The following is a 26,303-nucleotide window of genomic DNA, read 5'->3' on the forward strand; positions in this document are numbered from 1 at the left end:
CCTTTTCTGATGAAGGGTCTAGGCCCGAAACGTCAGCCTCTCTGCTCCTATGATGCTGCTTGGCCTGCTGTGTTCATCCAGCCCTGCACCTTGTTGTCTCGGATTCTCCAGCATCTGCAGTTCCTACTATCTCTGATTCGAGTTTTAAGGAGTGTTCTGCAGGGATTGGTGCTGGGTCCACAGTTGTTTGCCATTTATATAAATGATTTGGATGAGAATTTAGGAGGAACAGTTAGTAAATTTGCAGATGACACCAAGATTGGTGGTCTAATCGACAGTGAAGCAAGTTATCTAAGATTATAAGGGGATCTTGGGCCAATGGGCTGAGGAGTGGCAAATGGAGTTTAATTTGGATAAATGCGAGGTATTGCATTTTGATAAAACAAACAAGGGCAGGACTTATGCAGTTAATGGCAGGGCATGGGTACTGTTGTAGAATAGAGATACCTAGAGGTTCAGGTTCATAGTTCTTTGAAAGTTGTGTCACAGGTTGACAGCGTGGTTAAGAAGGCATTTAGCACCCTTGCCTTCATTGCTTGGACCATTGAGTATAGGAGTTGTGACATCACGTCAAGATTGTACAGGGCTCTGGTGAGACCTCTTCAGGAGGACTGTGTCCAGCTTTTAAACAATGTTTTTAATGTGATTTGGAGGAGGAGATGAATATTAATGGAGAGATAGGAGCACTGCCACCACTGCTAGTATTTGTTGCTTTCCTTCAATGTTACTCTCAAAAACCAAGTTTCTGGCAACTCCCTCCATAGAGCAGCAGGGAAGCTCCCTCCAGATCTGGGAGGCTTCCAACGTTGTGTTAACACCTATGGGGCTTATATTAGAACTAAACGATGTACCGATACACAGCACAACATAACATCCCTCCCATCTGAGCTGTCTTAAAGTTAGCTTGTTAGTTTGATTTTTGGAATGATCGATATGTCTGTATAGTTATGTAATTGGACCGGAACTTCAATGGCATGTCGCAGTTGAATTGGTGATAACACAGTGTGGAGCTGGAGGAGCACAGCAGGCCAGGCAGCAGAGGAGTAGGAAAGTTGACATTTCGGGTCAGGACCCTTCTTCAAAGGAGAAACGTCAACTTTCCCGCTCCTCCGATGCTGCCTGGCCTGCTGTGTTCCTTCAGCTCCACACTGTGTTATCTCTGACTCCAGCACTGGCAGTTCTTACTATCTCTGATTGAGTTATAACTTCACTGCAAAGCCTCTTCTAGGGATGCCTGCCTTGAAGAAGTTATCCTCCTCCCTCCGGAAGGACCTCAGTGGATCTCTCTCCCATTGCAACCCCCTGGTAATCTATTTGGTGGTTGAATTGGTCCTTTGTAACATAGGTTTGCTGCCAGAGTGTCAAAAAAAAGAACTGGTGTCTTTTAGGGAAGTGCGTTGGTCATGGCCCTGCCTGATCTGACCCACATGTGGCTCCAGTTGACCAGGCATTCCATTTGTAAGAACAATTGCAACGGGAGATTCGATGTCTCAGTGAAGGTGCCTCACCAGTGTCAGCCCCATCTCAATAAAATACAAAATAGAAACCAGCGGGAGATAACAGCTTGCTGTCGCCAGGAAAACATTTTTCAATTCTTCCAAAAGATGTCATCACCTACCTGGAGTTTTCACTTCTGAAGGGTACCCTGTTGTCTTGTGATTGACAGCCAGGATGCGGAAAGCATATAAGACCCTGGGGTCCATGCCCCCCAGCTTGTGGCCTCTGATGGCGGGATCGATGGAGCTGGCGACAATCTGCCAGGGGCTGTATGGATCGGTCATAGACTCTTCCTGTTCAGTTGTGCCCCGGACTCTAATGGATCGCCTTGCGGGCCTCCTCTGTATCATGAAGCCTGTTAAATCACCAGAGCCTCGAGTCATCCATTCAAGAACCACCTCTGTTCTCTGGCGGCCGTACAGGAGCTTGCTGATGGTGACATTTGGGGGCGTTGGGTACTCTGTCATGGATAGGGAGAAAAACATATGGTTAGCTCAGCAAACAAATGTACAGCCATCAAGCAGCTTGGTGCTGGAAAACATTTGGTGGAAATTGGTAGGGAGGGAACGTGGACTTTTGTAAAATTTGGATTTAGCCATCGCTGACAATTTATTAACAGTCCCTAATTGGGTTGGCTCCATGTGGTTTGGCCCTTTCAGAAGGCCATTCCAAGTGAACTACTTTCCTGTGGACCTGAAGTCACAGGTAGGCCAGACCAGGCAGATTTCCTTCCCTAAATAACACTAATGAACCAGATGAATTTTTACAACATTGTGCTGCTGCCTCTGCTGGGGCTGTCCTGACAACGGGACAATATTTACCCGGGCATGCTACTGGTGTCACTGGGACATTGTCTGTGAGGTATGATTCCATGAGTATGACTGTGTCAGGCTGTTGTTTGACGGGTCTGTGAGACAGCGCTCCCAATTTTGACACTAGCTCCCATTTGTTAGTAAGGAGGACTTTACAGGGCTGTGTGGGCTGTTGTCTCGTTGGATGCTGGGTGGCCTGTCCAGTTCCACTTCTTTTATCAGAGTCTGCGATAGCTGGATAGCTATCTCATTAGCTCCCAGGGCCATTTCACAGGGCAGCTAAGAGTCAACCATATTGCTATTGGTCTGGAGTCACATACAACATATGGTTAGCACAGCAAACAAACGTACAGCCATCCAGCAGCTTGGTGCTGGAAAACTTTTGGTGGAAATTGGTAGGGAGGGAACGCGGACTTTTGTAAAATTTGGATTTAGCCATCGCTGACAATTTATTAACGGTCCCTAATTGGTTTGGTTCCATGTGGTTTGGTCCTTTCAGAAGGCCATTCCACAGATGGCTTAAAGAACACTGGTGAACCAGAATAATGTTTACAACAATTGATGACAATTTCATGGTTCACTCTAGTGTTCACTTCCAAATTTTTATCAACTGAATTTAAATTCCACCAGTTACCATAGCAGGATATGAATTCTGTCCCCAGAGAATTCACCTGGGCCAGTGTATTACTAGTCTAGCGGCATTACCACTGTACCACCAAACAGCCTTTATGGATTTAAAGTTTTGGCAGAGATGTGTAGCTCGGGTTGTGGAGGAGGTTGTTGACTTGCTCACCGAGCTGACTTGTTCTCGTTTAGACATTTCGTCACCATGCTAGGTAACACCATCAGTGGAGCTTCCGACGAAGTGATGTTATTCTACTCCGTTTGGAATTTATACTGTCCGGTCCGTTACAGTGAGTACTGTCATTTCCAGTTCTGATCTGTATGGGTTTGTATATGCCATATACAAGCCAGCTTGGCGAGCAAGTCAACAGCCTCAGGCTTTATGGATGGCATTCTGCCATCTCTACCCGGTCTGGTCTACATCTTATTTTATAACTGAAGGTGTAAATAATGATGTGGCTCTGATATCAAAAGGAGGCCAAGAGATGACATCAAACTAAATAAAGTATGTAAAGGAAAGAGATTTTAGACACTGCATTAGAGAGTTGTGCTCAGCAAACTGCAAAGCACAGATATAAATAAAAGTGTTACAGTACATCAGGACAAGAGGAGACTTACTCAAGCATAAAGAAACCAAAAATGATATAGAGTATATATGAAATCTCCTACAACCATGGAATGTTATGGAGAAGGGGTGGCATGATTGTTAGCATTGCTGCTTCATGGCACCAAGGACCCAGGTCTGATTCCACCCTCGGGCAACTGTCTGTGTAGAGTTTGCACATTCTTCCCATGTCTGTGTGGGTTTCCTCCAGGTGCCCAGATGTGCAGGACAGGGTGGATTGACCATGCTAAATTATCCATAATGTCCAGGGATGTGCAAACTAGGTGAGTTAGAAATGGGAAATACATGGCTATGGGTTTGGGTAAGGGGGTGGGTCTGGGTGGGATGCTCTTTGGAGGGTCAGTGTGGACTTGATGGGCCGAATGGTCTGCTTCCATACTGCAGGGATTCTATGATTCCAGTTAAGTATCTAAATGTGCCAGAGCAGTATTAGGCTAAAACATAGAATAACTATCAGACTCACAATAATGTTATTGACTCCCTACTGTCTGCACAATGGCCTAATGGACTACTCAACTGAATTTAAGGCAGTGACTCCCCATCATCTTTTCAAGGGCGATTAAAGAGGGCAATAAATGATGGCCTAGGCAGTGATGCTCAGATTCTGTGAATGAACTTAAAAAGACTAGAGAGAGAGATAGAGGTTACAACACAATCAGGAATGGAATAGATACAGGCTGTGACTCAGCCAGGATTGGGGTATGATGACGACTTGCTTTCAACACCAATTAATTGAATTTACATGAAAGCAATCTATAAATCTCCATCCCAGCCCTGAGAGGAACAGCTCCACTGAGGGGGAGAGGCAGGTTTACTATAAGGAAATTTCATGAGACATTTAAGAATTTCTTAGTTATGAAATAAATACGTACAATAACCAGGTGATAAATGTTTGGTACATGTTATGTTGTAAGTAGCATATGGTGGTTCATGTGGTATGTGTTATAGCATACATAACGGCATATATATAAAAATGAATAAAGAAAACACACACTAAAACTATACAGAAACACACACACACACAAAATATATACCAAGACATGCACACACAGAGATGCAAATACACACAGAAACACACACACATGCAAAATACACACACACATACAAAATACACACACACACAAAATACACACACATGCAAAATACACACACAGACAAAATACACACAGAAACACACACACATACAAAATACACGCAGAAACACACACAAAATACACACAGAAACACACACACGCAAAATACACACAGAAACACACACACGCAAAATACACACAGAAACACACACACATACAAAATACACACAGAAACACACGCACATACAAAATACACACAGAAACACACACACATACAAAATACACACACACATACAAAATACACACACACATACAAAATACACACAGAAACACGCACACACAAAATACACACAGAAACACACACACGCAAAACACACACACACGCAAAATACACACACACATACAAAATATACACAGAAACACACACACATACAAAATACACACAGAAACACACACACACACAAAATACACACAGAAACACACACACGCAAAATACACACACACATATACAAAATCCATACATATATACAAAATACACACACACATATAAAATACACACAGAAACACACACAAAATTCCATGCATTCACATAAACATACTTACAGCTTCACACTGAAACACTCAGACACTTACCCATACATCCACACACCGGTTCACCTCTATCCACTCCCATACATAGACACACCCACTTGGACACACCTACACCGATATACATCCACACTGTCAGTGTAATGTATAACCAAAGAGTACACAATACAAGTACTAATTCCCACTGTAACAATCACTCACTGTTCACACGGAGCTGGATGTTAAGCCTTGAACTCCCCACCACATTGCTAGCTGTGCACCAGTAAGTTCCGTTGTCACGGTCTCCATCAGTTTCCCGAATAGTGAGATTCGACCAAAAGGTCTCCTGGTGCAGCAGGTACTTTTTGGGCATGAGCCAGACACTTTCGTTCCTATTATTGTGCCAGATGATCTCCGAGGTTGGGTAAGCAGCTTTAAGGATGCAGGTCAAATGGACATCACTCCCCTCAAACACTGTCAGGGTGTTTCTTGGGGTGACAAGATCAGGTGTCTCTGAAAACAGAACAAACACAATGGATTCTAATTTTCAAGCGCAGCTTTACATTATTTCATTACATTATTTTATTTTCTAAACATTGTACCACAGTGACCAAGCAAAATCCCTTTGTAATAATGACAAACTCAGTTAGGTGACCTTGAAATCTCTTTTGTAGATCAGTAAACAAGCCCAACATTATTAAAAATGATGGAAAATTCTAGAGATACTCAGCACATCCAACAGCTCCCATGGACATCTGAATACTTAACCGTGTTTCTATCCACCCGTGCTGCCTGACCTGCTGAGTATTTCTGCCTTCATTTCAAATTACCACCAAACTTGGCATTCTGCTTTTATGCCAATGTCTTTAATCTTTCCTCATAATTGAGATCCCTGATAACCAGAACCATATTGGTTGCTTATCTCAGTATCTGTGGCAACACCTTTAACTAAACCGCTAAGAGTTGAGCACAATAATCAAAGAATAGCTACTCTCCTACATGGTTATAAAAGTATGATATTCAGGATAGATGGCCTAAGTGCAATAAATACTTTAAAATGAAGACTCTCCTGTGAGACTCCATACCTAGTTGGATGCTGCATGCCCTGCTCCTGCTCAAAGGATGTGTCGCTTGACATATAAACTCCTTGCCACTGTAGGTTGGACTAGACTGTAGCACCTGATTATTGATGGACTGTTCAGCTTTACCCAAGAAGTCGCCTCTCCAATTTTTCCAGTGCAGTGAGGCCTGAGGTAAGCCTCCTTCCCAACTACATGACAGCATGGTGTATTCCAAACTCTTCACCGCAGTAGCCGAACAACTAGGTTTCCCTTCAGGTGACGCTGAAAACATAGAATAATTTTGTTCTATTGGAAGCCACGGTGAGTGAAAGGACAAAACAGAAAAGTAATTTCGAATGAGTCTAAAATATGTTGTGAAACACAAGACCAGCCTATTGTCACATGTATCCCAAAATAAGATTTTCCTGATAATCACAGATCATCCCCTTTTTACAAAGCTTTAAATCTAAACTGATGTTTTTAGGGTTAGTCTGCATTCTTAATGACCATCTTGTCTCCTGTACTAGTAGCTATACAACAAGTTATATATCATCTCCAAAAGAAATTTTGTTCTTTACAAGTTGGAATTTTCTTGTAAAATAGTTTAATAAAATATCAAAACAACCCTGAGAAAACTGATACACGCTAGTTGTTTTTGTCTTTCATTCATTCCATTATTTGGTCAATTTTCCTGTGTAAATATCAGAGGGCTATTTGTGTGTTGCTAATGCAATAAACTCAGGGTATCACTATCAGTTGAGAATCTCTTGCTGATTGATTACATCATGTTCCAGACAGACAGGATCACATTCTAGGCCTCCCCATTGTGAATAATAACTTGCTGGATTGCAAACTGCAGGAAATTCAGCCTTAGATTTAACAACTCTCTTAACGAGACAGCAATGTAATGTCAATCGACAATTCAGACTCTAAAAGGGACCAACTTTATCTCAGTCTCATGCATGCAAACAGTCAATAGCTGTCAGAGATTTGTAAAATTTTAATTTATAATCATTCATTTTCTTATTTTCTCTTACACCTGTTTTCTCTCTCCCTCAATCTTACTTTTTCCTCTTTCAGTTTTTTTTTTATTCATTAACAGGATGAGGGTGTTGCTGGCTAGTTAGCAATTTTGCCCAACCCTAATTGCCCAGAGGACAGTTCAGAGTCAGTGGGTCTGGAGTCACATGTAGGCCAGACCAAGTAAGGATGGCAGTTTCCTTCCCTAAAGGACATTAATGAACCAGATGGGTTTTTCCCAACAATCAATTCAAGGTCATCATTAGATTCTTAATTGCAGACATTTTAATTGAATTCAAATTCCACCATCCACCATGGTGGGATTTGAACCTGGGTCCCCAGAACGTTGTCTGGGTCTCTGGATTAACAGTTGAGCAATAATACCACTAGGCTATCACCTCCCCTTTTAGTGGCTGGTTTAATTCTGCTTCAGCTCCTGCTCTGTCATTCCGTTGTTTCTTTCACAATGCTCACTATGGGGTAAGGAAATATAATGCTGGTCCCATAGTTAACTCCAGCCTTGGAGCCCCATTCAACTCATTCTCAACCCACGCCTTCAGTAAGCTATGCTGCCACATTAATTGGAGCTGAAATGTGCAATGGGAAATTGAACCAGATGCTCCCCCTCCCAGCGGGATTTGATTCATTGTCGCAAAAGTAATGCAGAAGCACAGTGCAAACTATTCTGATATATCTTCATTATCAGTTGGTGTCCATCAACATTTTCGGAAATTTGGAGTTGCTTTTGTGAGCTCATGATCATTTTCATAATATAGTGCAGACCAGGAACATTACTGAGAGTGAGCTAAGGTACACAATAAAGGAACATCAGATAGGGCTGCCAATCTTTATCAATATTTGGTGGCTTTTACTTATTTGTTTTATTCTTTTAAGAGATGTAGGCATCACTGGCTATTTATTGCCCATCTCTAACTACCCTGGAGAATGTGATGGTGAGCTATCTTCATACAGACATGAAATCATACAGTACAGACAAAGCCTTTCGGCCTATTGAGTGTGGACTGCCTTCTTGAACCAATCCAATCTTTTGGGGGTGTCAATATACCCACAATGCCCCTAGGGAAGGAGTTCCAGGAAGTTGACCCAGAGACGGTGAAGGAACGGTGATATATTTCCAAGCCAGGACGGTGACTGACTTGGAGGGGAATTTGCAGGTTGTGGTGTTCCCATGTATCTGCTGCCCCTGTCCTTGTGGGAGTGAAAAGTCATGAGTTTGGAAGGTGCCATCTAGGAAGCCTTAGTGAAATGCTTTGACTGAGGTCAAACTGTGTGGCTCCCTCAGTCAGGGCATGGATGGGTGAATGGTCAAGGTCTTTTCCCCAGTGTAGGGAAGTATAAAACTACAGGGTATAGGTTTAAGATGAGAAGGGAAAGATTTAAAAGGGACCAAAGGAGCAACTTTTTCACACAGAGGGTGGTTGCTCGTATGGAATGAGCTGCCAGAGGAAGTGGAGGAGGCTGGTACAATTACAACATTTAAAAGGCATCCGGATGGGTATATGAACAGGAAGGGTTTAGAGGGATGTGGGCCAAATGCTGGCAAATGGGACTAGATTAATTTAGGATATCTGGTCAGCATGGATGAGTTGGACCATAAGGTCTGTTTCCATATTGTACATCTCTATGACTCTATATGTGCAGGTTAGTTGGATTGGCCATGCTAAATTGCTCAGAATGTCCAGTGATGTGCAAGCAGGGTGGATTAGCCATGGGAAATGCAGGGTCCCAGGGATAAGGCAGGGGGGTGGGTCTGGGTGGGTCTGGGTGGGATGCTCTTCAGAGGATCAGTATTGACTTGATGGGCCAAATGGCCTACTTCCACACTGTAGGAATTCTATGATTCTGTTAACTGCATTCCAGAGAAGGGGAAAGAACTAAAGGTGGAATAGGGGAAAACAGTGATGTGCATAGTCTGCCCAGGACATCATTTACAGATGAGTTATACTCACATGCAGTGGTTCTGCAGGACCAGTCTGCTCTCAGAGCTGGGTGAGAGGCTCGGCAGGAGTATGTGCTGTTGTTGGAGGTCTCTCGTCCCACTTTTACTCTTGAAATACTGGATAGACCCTCGACATTGACACCATGACTTTGTGTGTCAACCCACTGCAGAGTTGCTGGGGGGTTCCCACCTTCCCATGAACACCACAGAGCTATATCCTGATTATCATTAACAGATAGCACGGTGCAGATGGGCTTCCCGTCAGGTAGATCTGTACAAGGCAGGAAGGACTGAAGAGGTTAGTAACCGAGAATACGAGAAAGCCTGGTGTAAAAATTGAACCTTGGATCCTACCTTCACTTTTTCAGCTGCCTGTTCCCATTTATAATTAGCCAGTGGACAACCTGTTTCCAGTGAAGCAATGTACAAACAGATGGATCAGGAGCAGGAGTGGAACGTTTGACATTTCAAGCCTTATTCGCCATTCAGTAAGGTCATGGCTGATCCGATCAAGCAAGAACTTATCTACCTCTGCCCTAAAAATTATTCCATGACCCTCCTCCTCAGATCTCTGGGAAGTGAATTCAGACTCATCACCCTCTGAGGAAAGGAATTCTCCTCATCTCCATCTCTCAATTTTTAAATAGTGTTCCCTAATTCAAGCTCATCCAATGAGAAGAAACATCCTTTCAGTATTCACCTCGTCAAGGCAGCTCAGGATCATTCACATTTCAACAATATCACATCCTCCTTCTTTTACATTTCAGTGGTTACAGGTCCAGCGTACCCAACCTTTCCTCAGAAAACAAACCCCTTCAGCCCAGCAATTAGTGAAGTGAACCTCCTCTGATCTGCTTTGTCTTGTTGTATTCACTGGTGGGACATGAATGTCTAACGCAATGATTGTCAGTGTTAGAAATGTAGCCCCCTTTAAGGGTCAGCCAGAACAGGTCCATAGTTTATTTATTTTTACTCAATCATGGGACGTGGGCCAGCACTTATTGCCCATTCTTAGCTATACTTGAGAAGGTGCATTTGAGCTGCTTTCTTGAACTGTTGTAGTCCGTTTGGTGTAGTTTGAGCCACAATGCTGTTGTGGTGGGAGGGAATTCCAGGATTTTGACTCAATGACACTGAAGGAACGGTAATACATTTCCAAGCCAGGATGGTGAGTGGCTCGGTAGGGGGGTGGTGGGGGATGTTATAGGTGGTGGTGTTCCCATGTATCTGCTGCACTTCTAGATGGAAGTGGTTGTGGGTTTGGAAGGTGCTGTCTGAGGATCTTGGGTGAATTTCTGCAGCGCATCTTGTAGCTAGTACACACTGCTGCTACTGAGCACTGGTGGTGGAGGGAGTGGATGCTTGTGGATGTGATGCCAATCAAGCGGGATGCTTTGTCCTGGATGGTGTCAAGCTTCTTGAGTGATGTTGTAACTGCACTCATCCAGGCAAGTGGGGAGTATTCCGTCACACTCTTCAATTGTGTCTTGTAGACGGTGGACAAGCTTGAGGGAGTTGGAAAGTGAATTATTAGTTGCAGGATTCCTAGCCTCTGACCTGCTCTTGTAGCCATTGTACTTATATGGATATTCCAATTCAGTTTCTGGTTAATGGTAATGCCCAGGGATGTTAAATTGGAGCAAGTGATCCTGGTTGGAATTTGTACCTAAGAGCTGGGTTCTGTTGGTTGAGGATGATTGCACTCCTTTTTTAGTTATTTGTAAAATCTTTCACTATATTTCTGGTTGCACATCAGCACCACTTTCATGGTCTTTGGACTCTAGTGTGGAGGGTGTGGGAGAGTCAGAGGACGTCCCTATGGGCCTGCTCCTGTGCCTGACCAAGTCTATTAACAGGTCCAGGTAGAGGGCTGTGAAAAGGGTCATAGCTGTTGATATCTGCCCCTTTTCTGTGGTTACATTCGTGCCCAGCTGTCCATGGAGAGGGAGCACATGGTGTCCACTAATACTCTTGGTTCCTTTACAGTCAGTCATACAGCACGGAAACAAACCCTTTGGTCCAACCAGTCCATGCCAATCATAATCCCAAACTTAACTAGTCCCACCTGCCTGCAGTTGGCCCTTATCCCTCCAAACATTTCTTATTCATGAACTTATCCAAATGTCTTTTAAATGTTGTAACTGTACACACATCCACCACTTTGTCTGGAAGTTCATTCCACACATGACCCTCTCTGTATAAAAAAAGTTGCCTCTCATGTATTTTGTAAATGTTTCTCCTCTCATGTTAAAAATACGTCCACTCATCTTGAAATTCCACCATCCTAGGGAAAAGACCTCTGCCATTCACCTATCTATACCCCTCATTATTTTATAAACTTCTATAAAGGTTACCCCTTAACCTCCTATGCTTCAGTAAAAAAAGTCCCAGCCTATCCAGCCTCTCCTTATAACTCAAACCTTCCACTCCTGGCAACATCCTGGTAAATCTTTTCTGAACCCCTCCAACTTAATAACATCCTTGCTACAACAGGGTGACCAGAACTGCACACAGTATTCCAGAAGAGGCCTCATCAATGTCCTGTACAACCTTAGCATAATGTCCCAAACCCGATGCTCAATGGCCTGAGTAATGAAGGCAAATGTGCTATACACCTTCTTAACCATCCTGTCTATCTGTGATTAAACTTGAAAGAATTATGTGCTTGAACTCCTAGGTCTGTCTGTTCTACAACACAAATGAGGACCCTACTTTTAATGGTATAAATCTTGCCCTTGTTTGTTTTACCAAAATGTAATACCTTGCATTTATCCAAATTAAACTCCATCTGCCACTCCTCAGCCCATTTGTTAAATTGATCAAGATCTCTTTGTGATCTTAGATAACCCTCTTCACCCTATGACTTACAAGGTAAATGCTGGTTTCAATATCAAGGTGTTGGTGAAATTGATTTTCTGCTATGATGAATTGGGAAAGTAAAAAGAAAACATGTCTTTAAAGAATATAACCAAGAAACTTCATGGATAAGATATCCCATTGAAATTCAACTCCAATATTCTCAGAGTAACATCCAAATCCATTCTAATGGCCACAATGATTTTGCCTCCAATATTCCGTGACTTACTTATCCAAAACGTTAATCGGTCTTCACATGAGGTCACTCTTCCCAACATTCACTTTATGTTCCAGGTTAAGCAAAGTCTGGAGGGATTAGTCCTCTGGGACTCCTTGATCTCACTTGGACTGATTGCTTGGTCCTGCAGCATCTGAAGTAAAGGCAATGCTTGGGAAAAGAATTGCTCAACAATCCAGCTGTCCAATCCATTTAGGGAGGGTAATAATGGGGCAACAGTGAATATGGAGCAGAACAAGAGAGTGACACCACCAAAATGATGCAATTTTTATGCCAGTGATGACTAATTTTGGAAAGATTCTATTCAGTTCAATGGACTCAGCCAGTCAAAGATTATGGGGGTCAGCCACGGAAGTGGGATCGAGACCACAACCAGATCAGCCATGCTCATAATGAATGGCAGAAAAGGCACAAAGGGCTGAATAGCCTACTCCTGCTCCTACGTCCTCTATTCCTATGCTCTTCGAAGGCATCAAAAGATTGCCTGTGGTCAGGTTAAGCTTGTTGGAGACATGGATAGTAAAAGGAGTAACCAATTCACATTCATTATTCAAGCATTGTCCCTCTCAGAAGGACATAACGAGGAGAATATAACCCTCTTCTGTCCCCTTATATCAGGCAGCCTGGGTGACCGTGTCCCATTGCGAGCTGCTGTTCCTGATCCTAGGTAGGATGAGGGCTGAAGTGGCAACATTTGGTACTACCCATTCATCCTCTGCATTCTGTCTCAGAGTCTATCAGCTGTATGTTTTGAGCACTGCATTGTACACTGGAGAATGATGTTACAACACAGTTTGGCTGATTGACAATTGTTTGAGATTAAATGAAAAAGATCACAATTTTTCAGTAAAAAAGTACAAGATCAATCATTATAATTACAGTCAAAGGTGTGATTGTGTTAGAATGTGAAGAAGACTGTTGCAGTTGTGTAAACTGCTTCTATTCTTTATCATAAATCAGTATAGGACAGACATCACAACAATATACAGACAGAACCTTGCACAACAGATATTTATTCATCTCACCTTATAGATTTAAAATATCTTGCAGATCATCTACAATCTGAAAACCGGTCAAGAACTACTACAGTTTATGGCAAAATCAAAGAGAAACAGCTGAGGTTAAACAAAAGTTTCTTGAAGCCAAAACGATTTGAGATTAAATTCTACTCACAGTAGACAGTGAGTATGATGGTAGTCTTAGTCCTGGCGTTGAGCACCGTGTTGTGCGCGAGGCACATGTAGCTTCCTGTCTGACTTCGAGCAATTCTCTCAATGACAAACTGCTGTCCTGCGTAGATCTGTGAGTTATTGTGGAACCAGATGTACTGGCTGGGTGGATTGGAAGATGCTGAACAGGTCATGGAGACAGTGTCCTGTTCAAGGGCTGCATAACCAATGTAGTTGAGAGTGTAAGGAGTGACATTGATGGCTGGCTGATCAGGGCCGTCTAGAAAAGGAAAGATGTGAGCTGACTTCACCACATATTGTTAAATGTCACAATTGTCCTTTTAGATTCAACTTCATTGACCACAACTGCGTAACATTAATGACCGTACAAATGTAATTGCAGTCAAAGGCCAATTATACTCTTCATCCATTGCTGGCTGAACTGAATTATGTTGGGTCGATGCCAGAATTGGCCCAATAATGTTAAAAATACTTGTATTTATAAATTGGCTGAATAGGCTGGAGTTATTTTCCCCTGGAAGCTGAGGAGTGACCTTATAGAAGTTTATAGAATCATTAGAGCCATGGATAGGACGAATAGTCAAGGCTTCTTCCCCAGGGTAGGGGAGTCCAAAATTAGAGGGTATAGGTTTAAAGTGAGAGAGGAAAGATATAAAAGGGGCCTAAGGGGCAACTTTTTCACGCAGAGGGTGGTGCGTGTGTGGAATGAACTGCCAGAATAAGTGGTAGAGGCTGATACAATTACAACATTTAAAAGGCATCTGGACGGGTAAATGAATAGGAAGGGTTTAGAGGGATATGGGCCAAATGCTGGCAAAAAGGACTATATTAATTTAGGATATCTGGTCAGTACGGATGTGTTGGACTGAAGGGTCTGTTTCCATGCTGTACATCTCTATGACTCTGCACTAAGCATGGCCTCAGGATATCCAGATGCACGTTAAAGGCTATGGATAGTATCTGCTGAAAAGCCACTACAGCAGTGTAGGAAAAATGCCGATCATTTTTCTCACCAAGATTCCACATACACCAGTAAAATAATAAACAGATCATCTTTTTTTGTGATGTTGATAAAGATTGCCCAAGGTGCTGAGGAGAATGCTTTCCCCTCACCTTCATATAATACGATAGGATCTTGTGTATTCACATGAGAGAGTTGATGGGGTCTTGTTTTGACATCTCATCCAAAATACAGAAACTCCCACCGTGCAGCGTTAGGGTTATAATGATTAATGGCGAGGATATTGTGAATAACACATTCCACAATGATGATATGAGAGTTCAAATGACTGAGATTTGGACACACTAATGGAAAGCTGCAGGCAGTTCTGCAATGTAGGATAAACTAGCTATTGTTTGAACATACCAACAGTTGAGTAATCGTTCCAAATCTGGACTAACCTACACACAATACAGGACGGCAACAGAGACTGTCAGATCAGGTTTTCCTTGAGTGGGAATTGAACCCCTCCACTTATCACCACAGAGGTGATAGAGCTACCCACTGAGCCACAGTGAACATCAATAACAAGAGGAACCAGCAGCAAGCCAGCTATTAAGAAGCCTCAAATGGAATCAATTACACTGTATGTCAGTTTTAGAAGATTTTCCCTGGGCCTGAAATTATTTCGCTTCCAGGCCTGAGAGGCACCAGTTGTGCACAAGGTCAGGGTTCACTATAATATTTATAATGAAAACCTCAGCTAACGTGCTTCAGCCAGAGAATTTCAAGGAACTCACAGATGACGTCGAGCCAAACCCGGTCGCTGGTCACTTCATTCACCTCGTTCCTGGCTGTGCAGGTATACCAGCCCGTGTGGTTCCTGTTTACTGAGGTCAGGTTCAGCAGACTGTCTGTGGTCTCCGAGACATTGACAGGACCTCTGGACAGAGCTGCCTGCCTGTTCCAGGTGTACTCCAGAGGTCCAGTTCCATTGTCCACCGAACACAGTAGCGAAATCGCGGACCCTTCAACAGGAGCTGAGACACTCATCTGAATGGATGGTTTGGTAATTGGAACTATTAAAACAAAGGGAACAGGATCATTTCCATAGAGTGAGCTAACATCATCCAGCGCTGCAAGTTCAGTTCTAAAGCCACCTCCAGCTCCTGACCATAACTGTTCCTCCTGTTACGTTCCAATGAAGCTCAAGGTAAACCCAAGTAACAGTTAGACTTGACTCAATAGCGCGTTCAACAATTCAAAGTGCAGCCACTTTCTTTTAACAGCAGCACGAGTCTACTTTTGCCATTTACACCTCCCTAGACACGTCTTTCATTCCTTTTGCTCTTCCATCACCAACTCCTTCTGCCTACCCATCATCCTTTTAGCTGTTTACTCTCTCCTGCTATCCATTCAAATACAGATCTTCCTAGTGCTTTAAAAACCTGTCACTGAAATAACTCCACAGATGCCGCTATCCTGTCACAAAGTCACCCTTTATTTACACGTGGAGAATCCTTGACACTGATCCAGCCCCCTCAGAGCCAGCTCTCAGAGTGAGCAGGATGTCTGAGCCCCCTGTTCTTAACTGTCAGCCAGGGCTCCCTGATTGGAGCTGTTAATGTGGTCCAATCAGGAAATTCATATTCTCGAAGATTCATCTGACTAACCTTGTAGCAGTCATTACAGTCACATTTCAAATTTTCACCCGTAATGACAGAGACAATGGCCTCAAATGTTACACTTGTTTTTCTATCTTTGCAGATGCTGTCTGACCTGCTAACTGTTGTCCCAACACTGCTGCTAGATTGAATTTTCTGAAGATCACCACTGACTACGTATCACAGGAACATACTATACAAACCACTGCCACCATGTTGTTGGGTAGTTGTTGCTCCAATCGTCTTGTTCTGGCTGTCCCTATAGGGCCTGGTTATTAAAGTGGTAGAGAAAAATCAATGGAGAATCTAACTGGAAAAGGCTCTTTTCTTACACAAGGTATCATTTTATTTCACACGAGCAGCCTGGTACAAATTACGTTCGTAAGACAGACATTGTTACTGCGACAATTGGGAAACCCTACGTAACAGCTCTACTCCTTTGAGATCTTAAGCCATTCAGTCCATCCCCCCCTGTCCTTACAATATCAGATTGGGTCGACCTTAATGCACTCCTCAACATTAATCCTTTCAGAACCATCAGCTTATTTTTGATTTCTAGCATCTGCAGGAATTTGTTTTTGTTAACTGCATTGAGTGTTTGAAGCTAAATTCTGCACTTAGTGCTTGATTAAACAGCAGTACGACATTGATCTCTCACAGAACATTAGAAAACAGTTGAAGAAAAGCAGAAACAAAAACAAAGTTGCTGGAAAAGCTCAGCAGGTCTGGCAGCATCTGTGAAGGAAAAAACAGAGTTAACGTTTCGGGTCTGGTGACCCTTCCTCCGAAAAGTAGAAGCAAGCAAAGTTACTCGGAAAATAACATACAGGATTTGGAATATCCACATTGGCCGAATAAACTACTGCATGGACTTGTGTAGTGCTTATTTAGCTATGAAATGATTCTGTAATATTAGATGATGTTCACTCTTCCTTATTCACAAACATGGGCTAATTGTTACAACAACAGATCAGTTTTTATGTATATTTTTTATGTTAATTCCAAAATGTGTTCTTATTTTTTTAAAAAAGAGGAGTAGACATTGGTTAAGCTGCTTTTGGAATATTGTGCTCAATTCTGGTCTCCCTGCTACAAGAAATGTGTGGTTAAACTTGAAAGGGTTCAGAACAGATTTAACAGGGATGTTGCCAGGGTTGGAGGGTTTGAGCTATGTGGAGAGGCTGAATAGGCTGGGACTATTTTCCCTGGAGCATCAGAGGCTGAGGGGTGACCTTAATAGAGCTTAATAAAATCATGAGGGGCACAGGTAATGGTCAAGGTTTTTTTCCAGGGTTGGGGAGTCCAAAACTAGAGGGCATAGGTTTAAGGTGCGAGGAGAGTGATATAAAAGGAACCTCAGTGGTAACTCTTTCACATAGAGGGTGGTGCATGTATGGAATGAGCTGCCAGAGGAAGTGATGGAGGCTGGTACAATTACCACATTTAAAATACATCTGGATGGGTACATGAAAAGGAAGAGGTAAGAGGGTCTGATTCCATTTGGACATCTCTATGACTCTATGACTGCTACAGGAAACCTCTGTGGATGTAAATTCAGTGGGAACTGGCAAAGTTTTACCATGATGTCAATGGAATGTCACACCTGTAACTTGTTGGGAAACTTCAGACAGGGAGAGATTTAACAAAAAGAGATACCAAGGGGTCTCCTCCACTCAGCAGAAAGCTACCCCTTGCAAACATTACTGCTTTACTTTCCAGGAATGTACAAAAATAAAGTTAAAAACTGACTGCAATACCAGTCTGTGTGTATTATGGGCCAGACACCCTATTGTGCAGACTAGAGGACCACAGCTTTGAGAACTAGCATTTTGAACATCTCTCCACTGCAGGTAAACAAAGGTAATCTCTCGCACCCTAAATGCTGGAATTCAATCACTGTCAAAAGGAATGCAATCAAAAAAAATCTGCCAAACTGTAAAACCAGAAATCTCAAAATCATCTGCTCAGCTGCCAAAATCAATGCTAACAATACCATCCAGTAATGGCTACAATATCATTTTATGTGTCTAAACAATACAAACACTGCTCATTTTCTTTACTTTTTGGGCTCACCTCTTATTTCTGTTCAGAGTCAATACAGTGTGGAGCAGGAGGAACACATCGGGTCAGGCAGCATCAGAGGAGCAAGAGAGCTGACGTTTTGGGTCAGGACCCTTCATCAGAACTGAAGGGTATAAACCTGAAACATCGACTCTCCTGTACCTCTGATGCTGCCTGACATGCTGTGTTCATCCAGCTCCACACTGTATTGACTCTGAGTCCAGCATCTGCAGTTCTTGCTATCTCTCTCTCATTTCTATTCCATGGACCAATGACCTCCTTCTATGCTGTACTACTTTTGTGAATCTATGATTTCTTCTCACTCTTCTGGTTAATTTAAGAAAACCTGGTTATATTGGCACCTTTTAAAACATAAATTCATTTCATGTGAGAGAAAGGTTTCCACAAGGTAAGGGGATCCTTTTTAAATGAGCCCTGTTGTGTCCAATCAAGAGTGGACCAACGGGAACGTTTTCATCCCTCTTCACCCAGGGCTTTGAGGACTTAGAGTATCCTGTCTTGAACCAAGGCAAATTAAACAACATCAACTGGAGTCCAGTCATGTTTGTTGAAAGCAAATTGTATTGGAGTAAATTTAACGAGTTTTTGATGAGGCAACAGGAAGCATTAAGGAGGACAATGCAGATGATGTGCTGTATTTGGTTCTCCAAAGAATATTTGATAAAGTGGCCCATAGCAGGTTTGCCAACAAAGATTGTAGTGGTGAAGACTTGATTCTCAGAGAGGAGAAAGGTGGGATCCCATCTTTTCTTGATCCAAGTGAACTTGGATATACAGGGTACAATATTAAAATGTGCAAATGACACAAACCCTTGAAAAATTGTGAAATGTGAGGTGACTTGCAATAGACTTCAAAAAGGTATAGACAGGCTCGTGGCATGGTGCAGATGCAATGTAACACAGAGAACTACAAATGGTACATCTTGGTCAGAAGAACAAGGAGAGGTGTAATTCAAAAGCGGGTGCAGGAACAGAAAGACCTGGGGCTCTACGTTCACTGAAGGTGGCAGGACAGGTTAGAAAAGTGATTAAAACATTAACCAAGATCCTGGACTTTACAGTGAAGACATTGAGTACAAGAGCAAGGAAGCTACATTGAAGTTTTGTAAAAGGAGGGGAGAGGAGATTGACTAGAAGTGGTCAAACGCAAAGCAGATCTGAGCACAGTAGATAGAGAGAACTCATTCTCATTGGCAGTAGGTGCAAAAACCAGAAGACACAGATTAAAGAGATTGACAAAAGAAACATTCATTTTGTGTAGTAAGTAGTTGGGATTTGAATACACTGCCTGGGAATGTGGTGAAGCAATTTCAATTGTGATTTTTAAAAACAAAATTGAATATGCAACTGAACAGAGAAAAAGGGGTAGTGGGACTAGCAGAATTGTATTTATAGAAGGCCAGCATTGATACAACTGGCTGAATGGTCTTCATGTGTGGTGAATCAATCCCATGATTCCACAGTATGCTACATGAAGACCTAATCCATGGGTCTAAGAAGACCAATGAAATCTGATTGCCTTTTGACGGGTTAGTCAACAGTGGTTTGTTTCTGAACCCATGGCTTTCTGGAAGGTTTCTGATCTCTGCCAACCCTTCTGATCAATTTGAGGTCAACACAGGGGGCAGGCTGAAATTTAGGTTTGTTGATTGTGAGTAAGGTACAAATTTTCAATTCTCTTACATTTGTTGCATTGTGGTGTAACTTGTAGTATTCCTGACAATCATTCCTCATGCACCATATAGTCTCATCTCTGAATGCTGTAAGGTCTGGCTCTTCAGCCATGGTAACTGGTCTAATAGGATGGTAACACTTGCTCCTTAACAAACACCAAAACTAACAGCATAGCCATTAGCATAGACAAATTCTATTTCTGCTGGCTGGTCTTGATTAACCAGTTCTCCTAGAAATAACTCAGGTATCTTCTCCAATTATCTCAGCTAATGCTAATCTCTGTCCTAATGAAAGTGGGTGTTCTACTTTTTAGACCTCTTTACATGTGTCACCATCAGTACTTCCACTGTTCTGAAACTGTATCTTTTATTAGCATATCATCTGGAAATTAGCAACAGTTTACAAATATACGATGGATTAGTGATGGCTGGATATTGTCTGTGCCTTAAAGTCTTTATTGATCCATAGTGTCGACACTGGGTTTTAGCATTAGGTGTTTGGTTTGTGCTCTCTTTTAGCTTGTCACATGCCTCTGAGGTATCCATACCTTATAAAGTGAATTGACTCTGCTGTCGTCTTGAGGTGTGTTAATATTTTCCTCTCAGGATCTGCCTTTGAATCTGTAATGGCTTCTGCTTGCAACACAATCTGAGTAGCTTTCTCCAAAGTTAAATCATCCTTGGACGGTAAGAAATCTGACAAAGTTTCACCATCAATTCCAACCACAATTCCGTCTCTTATGGATTGTCATTTCAACGCTCCGTATTCACATTTATCCATTAATATTTGGAGGCCATTAATGAAATTGTCTATGGATTCACCTGGGAGTTGAACTCTTCAAAATCTTTCTCCTTCAAGAAATTGATTTGTACTTAAATAGAAGAAATTACCAAATGGATTTGTTCTTAAATTGAAGTAATTATCAAAATCTTTTAGAATATCTTCAAACATGTCTGTTCACAACATCATCTGCAATCGATTCCATTGAATATGGTAGTGAATTAATTTGCTCAGCTTTAGTCTTAATACTCAGCTTTGAGGCAAAACTGTATCTTGAGGACTGTTGACAGCATGATGTCCAATCTTATGTTCTGTATGGTCCTTCTCTGGCCTTAAAGCTGCTAGGAGTTAATGTACGTTTTTTTTTCTCATTTCTTCTCAATGTACTGATCAATATTATTGTGGTAAAGTATCATAAACTGTATCATTTCAATATTACGTTTGCTGTTCTTTAATATTGCATTATTGTATTCATCAATTCTGCTTCAAATTACTGTACTGTTTGTTAGACTAGGTACCATATTTCTGTTGCAGCCTTTCCTTCACTTGCCAATCTTTTATAAAATCTGCTTTTCTGTAATCCTGTGCAGAATTCTGTTAAAACTTTAAATCATATTACTGGCTGTACTGTAATAACTTACTACTTTTGAACATTTTAAATATTTCTTTGTAATACTTTACCTCAGTATTGCTAGCTAGGTTTTCCACCATTTTTCAGAGATTTTTCCACCATTTATAATCATCAGAATGGTGGTTACCCTCTCCCGTGAGGCATTCTTCACTTTCTGCAGCCAAGGTGGAGCTTTCCTGCTTCTTCCTAGTAAAATGGACATTTTCCCAACTTTCACAAGCTAAAACACTTAGCATCTTAGCTTTCTGGCTGCAACTTTTATAAATCTTCCTGTTGAAATCACAACTTTATTATTGAGGCCTTTATACAGAACAAAGAGCAATGCAGCATAGGAACAGGTCCTTCGATCCACCAAGTTTGCGTCGATTCCGGTCCTTATTTAGACCCGCTGCTCATTGCCCCCATGCAGTTCATACCCCTCTGTTCAACTCCCATTCATATATCTATTAAGAAACGCCTTAAACATTGCTCATGTGCCTGCTTCTACCACCTCCACTGGCAGTGCGTTACAGGCACCCACCACTCTGTGTGAAAAATTTTTCACCGCACTTCCCTCCTAAACTTTCCCTCTTTCACCTTGAATCTATGCCTCTTGTTGACCTTTCCACCCTAGGAAAAAGCCCCTAACTATCCACCCTATCGATGCCTCTCAATTTTGTAGACCTCTATCAGGTCATCCCTCAGCCTCTGTCTTTCCAGTGGAAACAGTCTGAGTTTATCTAACCTCTCCTCATAACAAAACCCTCCAGACCAGGCAACATCCTGGATTTTCTGATGAAGGGTCTAGGCCCGAAACGTCGGCCTTTCTGCTCGTATGATGCTGCTTGGCCTGCTGTGTTCATTCAGCTCTGCACCTTGTTGTCTAACATCCTGGTAAACCTTCTCTGCACCCTCTCCAAAGCATCCACATCCTCCTGTGGCAACCACAACAGCACGCCATGTTCCAAATGTGGCCTAGCTAAAGTTTTAAATCTTTAACTTTTCATAAGTGTTATTCTACTGTTAGACTTTTCACTATATTTCTTTAAATTTGCTCCTTTTCAATGTAAATTCTGTGATCTTCCTGACTCAATAACCCTCACATATATTTCATTTGAGTATTTCACTGAACCTTGCAACTGAGCCTTGTGAAACATAATGTCATTAGGAGAGATGAGAACTCTGTTATACACTCCCTTATCTACCCTTTTGGCCTTTGCTCCATTTTTAATAAAGTTATTCACTTGCACCTATGTGATCTCTAACTTTACTTCTTGAAGCCTTCAGTTGCTTCTCACAGGTGCTCCTCCATTCTGGGCTCTTGTACCTTTTCATTGTGGTGGATTCTTCTCATCTAATCCCATGTCCTTGTCCCAGCACTTCTTACCAGCTTCTGAATGAGATTTTGTCTTTAGATTGTTGAACTTGTCTATTGACCCCTTCCTTGGTGGCTGCAGTCTCTTTCTGTTTGTTGGTAATCATCCTTCAGCCGCTGACTCACTGTCTGTGTCTTCTTAAAGGGGGAATACTCTTCAAGTGGTAACCTCATTCACTTTCTTTGTCTTTTCTTCTGGCTCTGCTGGATTTCATGTCCTCGTGGTAGAGATCAGATCTGCACTGCGGCAAAAGTTGGTTATTTCCTCAGATGTCAGTGGACTGGTAATATCAAGGGGCTAGAATTCACAGGTTCAGGTTTATGTTTCTGTGAGACATGGGGTCAAATTCCATCATTGCAGCTCATTGAATTTAAGTTTAATCAATAAATCTGGAGTTTAAATCTCGGTAATGTTTGCTGTAAAACTATCATTTTGCTAAGAAAATGAATGTATAGTTCACTCATGTCCTTTAAGGAGGGAAATCTGTCATCTCTTACCCATTCAAGTCTACATATAACATCAGAAACACTTTTAACTGCCCTCTGAAATGGTCTAGGGTCTAATGTCAATGATGCCCATATTGTGAGAGATAAGAAATAACAAGACCATGACCACCAGTGCCACTTGGTGGTTTGCCACCTCTATCAGTACATGGAGCTGAGTACAGGCTGCTGCGTTAAATCTTCCTTTGCTTTTGCTATGTCTTGTGGATATTGAGTGACCAGTCTTAGAGGATACACCACCATAGAGTTTCTGCAGAAGAGATTCTATCCTTAAATAACATGGCGATTTATTGCATGATAGCAATAAATACAACTGTATTTGGTCAGGCAAAATTGCTAGGAGTTTAGGGGATTTGTACCAATAGACTTACTCCCTGCAAAAGATAGAGTCAAACTGCTGGTGTCCACCCATAGGTTGTGTGAGTCATCGGCAAAATGGGTGAAGCTAATGCAAGATGCACATTAACTCCTTCCAAAACATTAGCTTATTCAACAATTGGACTGACATATGTATTTCTCCAACATTTATATAGTTAGTGCTATCTAAACCTGCTAGATGGCAATCCTTATCAGAAAAAAATACAAATGGAGATAATTTAAAGATGGCTCTTGAAGTGATTGGGCTGTGTTTATTTCCTTTGGCAGTTTGTCCCACTGGGTGATTTCTCAAAAGGATTTTTAAAGACTATTTGTTTCCAAAACAGTTCATTATCATTTTGTGGATGACCATTGTTTTGTCATTGCTGAGGGTACAAGGAACTAGTTTCTGTCAATTTCCACTAGTCTATTCCATATTTTATACCTTTTCTGATGAAGGGTCTAGGCCCGAAACGTCAGCCTCTCTGCTCCTATGATGCTGCTTGGCCTGCTGTGTTCATCCAGCCCTGCACCTTGTTGTCTCGGATTCTCCAGCATCTGCAGTTCCTACTATCTCTCATTCTAATTCTCTCCCTCCTTTACTTCAATCACTCCCATTCCAACTCTTTGATCAATGATGCCACATGGTGTGCTCCCCATTCTGATTTGTACAGCATATCTTTGGATCACTTTGTGTCTCTCTCCATGTAGGGATCGCGCACACCTCTAGCATTACCAAGGACAGCGTAGAACAAGCCTGAATGCAAGTTTTTTTGAAACACCTTACTGTTGACTGGTATAGTCCTTCACAGTTAAACCAGGGACAATGCTCCTGCTCCCTCCATTCCAGCGTTGACGAATTTGGGGCACATTATCACACGCCGTTCCTGTCAATCAGATTCTTTGACTTTTAATGGCCCACCCTGTGGCTGAATCGCTCGTAATTTATAAGCACGTCATGGACATGCCCCTCATGATCCCAGTTGCTTGTGTCATTTTTAGAAGCATACAGAGAACACTTGACACAAGTTCAAAAGCCATCCAGAGCACAAAATACTAGAACTAGAGTATCCACAGGCTCTTAATTAATCTACCCACATATAAAACAGTCAACAATAGCAATTAAACACTAGTTGGCCTTGGGTACATACATTTGCAAAAATTAAGGGGCAGCTCCAAACTCTACTATGAGGAGACCGGATATGATAACGAGATGGTGGTATTTATCATGATGCACGAGTGTCATTGCAGGATATGTGCAAGGAGTAGAAAAAAAGGAAGGAATAGTCTGTACTGTTGAGAGATGCACTCACAGAGAACAGGACCATGTGTAAATAGAGCAGATTGCAGAAACTTATCAATCAGAGTCACACAGCAGTCATTTGTAGTTAAATAGGGCAACTATTAAATAGGCCACAAACTACCAGCAGAGACAATGATAGTCTTTTCTCTAATTTAAGAATAAAACCCAAGTCGCAAGTTTCATGGCAACACAAACCACTTAGCAACACAAGACCGTAGGCATTCTACCCCAGCCTGCTGCAGTCCTGATTAAAGTAACCTCTGACACACCACAAGCTGGGGATTTCTGTTTGCCAATATCTGCCCATCTCATGATGCATAAGGCATTGTAGTTGAGTGAAGGAGACCCTGAATGGTGCAGTAGGCTTTCTCCAGTCTGACTATCTTTGTATAAAACGTTTCAAGCAAAATTGCAGAAAGACTGCTCACCCTGTTCCAGGTCAGAAGCATCTAATCGCAGGGTGGCTGCCAGCTGTCATGAGGGTGGGGGTGAAATTCAACTTTGGCGACAGTACAAGGCCATGGGGGGTGTCGATGGGGAGGGAGTTGGCTGCACTTTACAATCTGCCTGTGGTAGAATTTAAATCGTGCACTTTATAGCATCATAGAATTGCTGTGGCACAGCAGGAAGCCATTCAGCCCATCATGTCTACACAGTGACATTCAATGAGTTAAATGAATACCTGGTAGTGTAAAGGGTTAATAGTTATTATGCTCACACTACGCGTGCAAACCAGTGAAGGAGGTGGAACCGAAGGGAAGATCGTTCAAATGGATGCTTCTAAAGTTTGTCTCTGTAAATAGTATAGATGGTCAATAAGTGTTCAGCAGTTTGCAATTTCCTTTTTTTCCAAAGGCCGCTGGAGGCCCCTTATGATATTGAGATATAACTCACCCAGGACTTTTAAATCAATAAAGACATAGATGAGTTTCGCCCCATCGTTGGTGTCGTACAAACTTTGACATGTGAATCGTCCCTCAGCTGCGAGCTGTAGGTTGTCTATCACCAGGGCTGCACTGTCAGAGAGGACTTTCATATCTCCAAACACGGAAGCCATTTTCTGCAGCTTGGCACCCATCCCATAATTGTACAGGATGGCCCGAATGTCATTGAGGCCGGGTTGGGTAAAGCCCCAGATGTAAATGGTAGGCACAGACTGGCCACATTCTAGTACCACAGACCGGCCTATGACTCCTTTCACCTGGCTCTCAATGTATGTGACTTCCTCAGGATCCAAGATGACCAAACCTGAGTGGGAAAGAGACCAGGTTACACGCATAAATAAAATCGGAAAATTTGTTTATTTTTGGAAATGCTCAGCAGGCCAGACAACTTCGGTGAAGAGAGAAATACAACGAGCCGCTGGGATTTCCTTCTTTATGCTGGACCTATGCGGCCAGGTGTCCTAAAGAGCAAGAGATCTTACATCTCTGCCCCCATTCGTCCCCAGATTGGAGCAAACCAAACCCCCACCCTCAACACCAACAACCC

At 42.2% G+C, this 26,303-nt stretch overlaps 1 protein-coding gene across 1 annotated transcript in view; it reads right to left on the minus strand.

Annotated features, from left to right (window-relative positions):
* The window catches only part of LOC109931801 (V-set and immunoglobulin domain-containing protein 10-like 2), a 74,408-nt gene that overhangs the window by 25,672 nt on the left and 22,433 nt on the right, over nt 1-26,303 (minus strand). The window contains exons 2-8 of the mRNA XM_048615376.1: nt 25,707-26,060; nt 15,264-15,542; nt 13,507-13,782; nt 9,250-9,510; nt 6,284-6,541; nt 5,421-5,711; nt 1,619-1,957 (exon numbers count right to left, since the gene is read on the minus strand). Of these exons, the coding sequence (XP_048471333.1) occupies nt 1,619-1,957; nt 5,421-5,711; nt 6,284-6,541; nt 9,250-9,510; nt 13,507-13,782; nt 15,264-15,542; nt 25,707-26,060 (2,058 nt within the window). The remainder of the gene's footprint in view (nt 1-1,618; nt 1,958-5,420; nt 5,712-6,283; nt 6,542-9,249; nt 9,511-13,506; nt 13,783-15,263; nt 15,543-25,706; nt 26,061-26,303) is intronic.

This window comes from Rhincodon typus, chromosome 32 (assembly GCF_021869965.1).
Source record: "Rhincodon typus isolate 14 chromosome 32, sRhiTyp1.1, whole genome shotgun sequence".
Lineage (NCBI taxonomy): Eukaryota > Metazoa > Chordata > Chondrichthyes > Orectolobiformes > Rhincodontidae > Rhincodon > Rhincodon typus.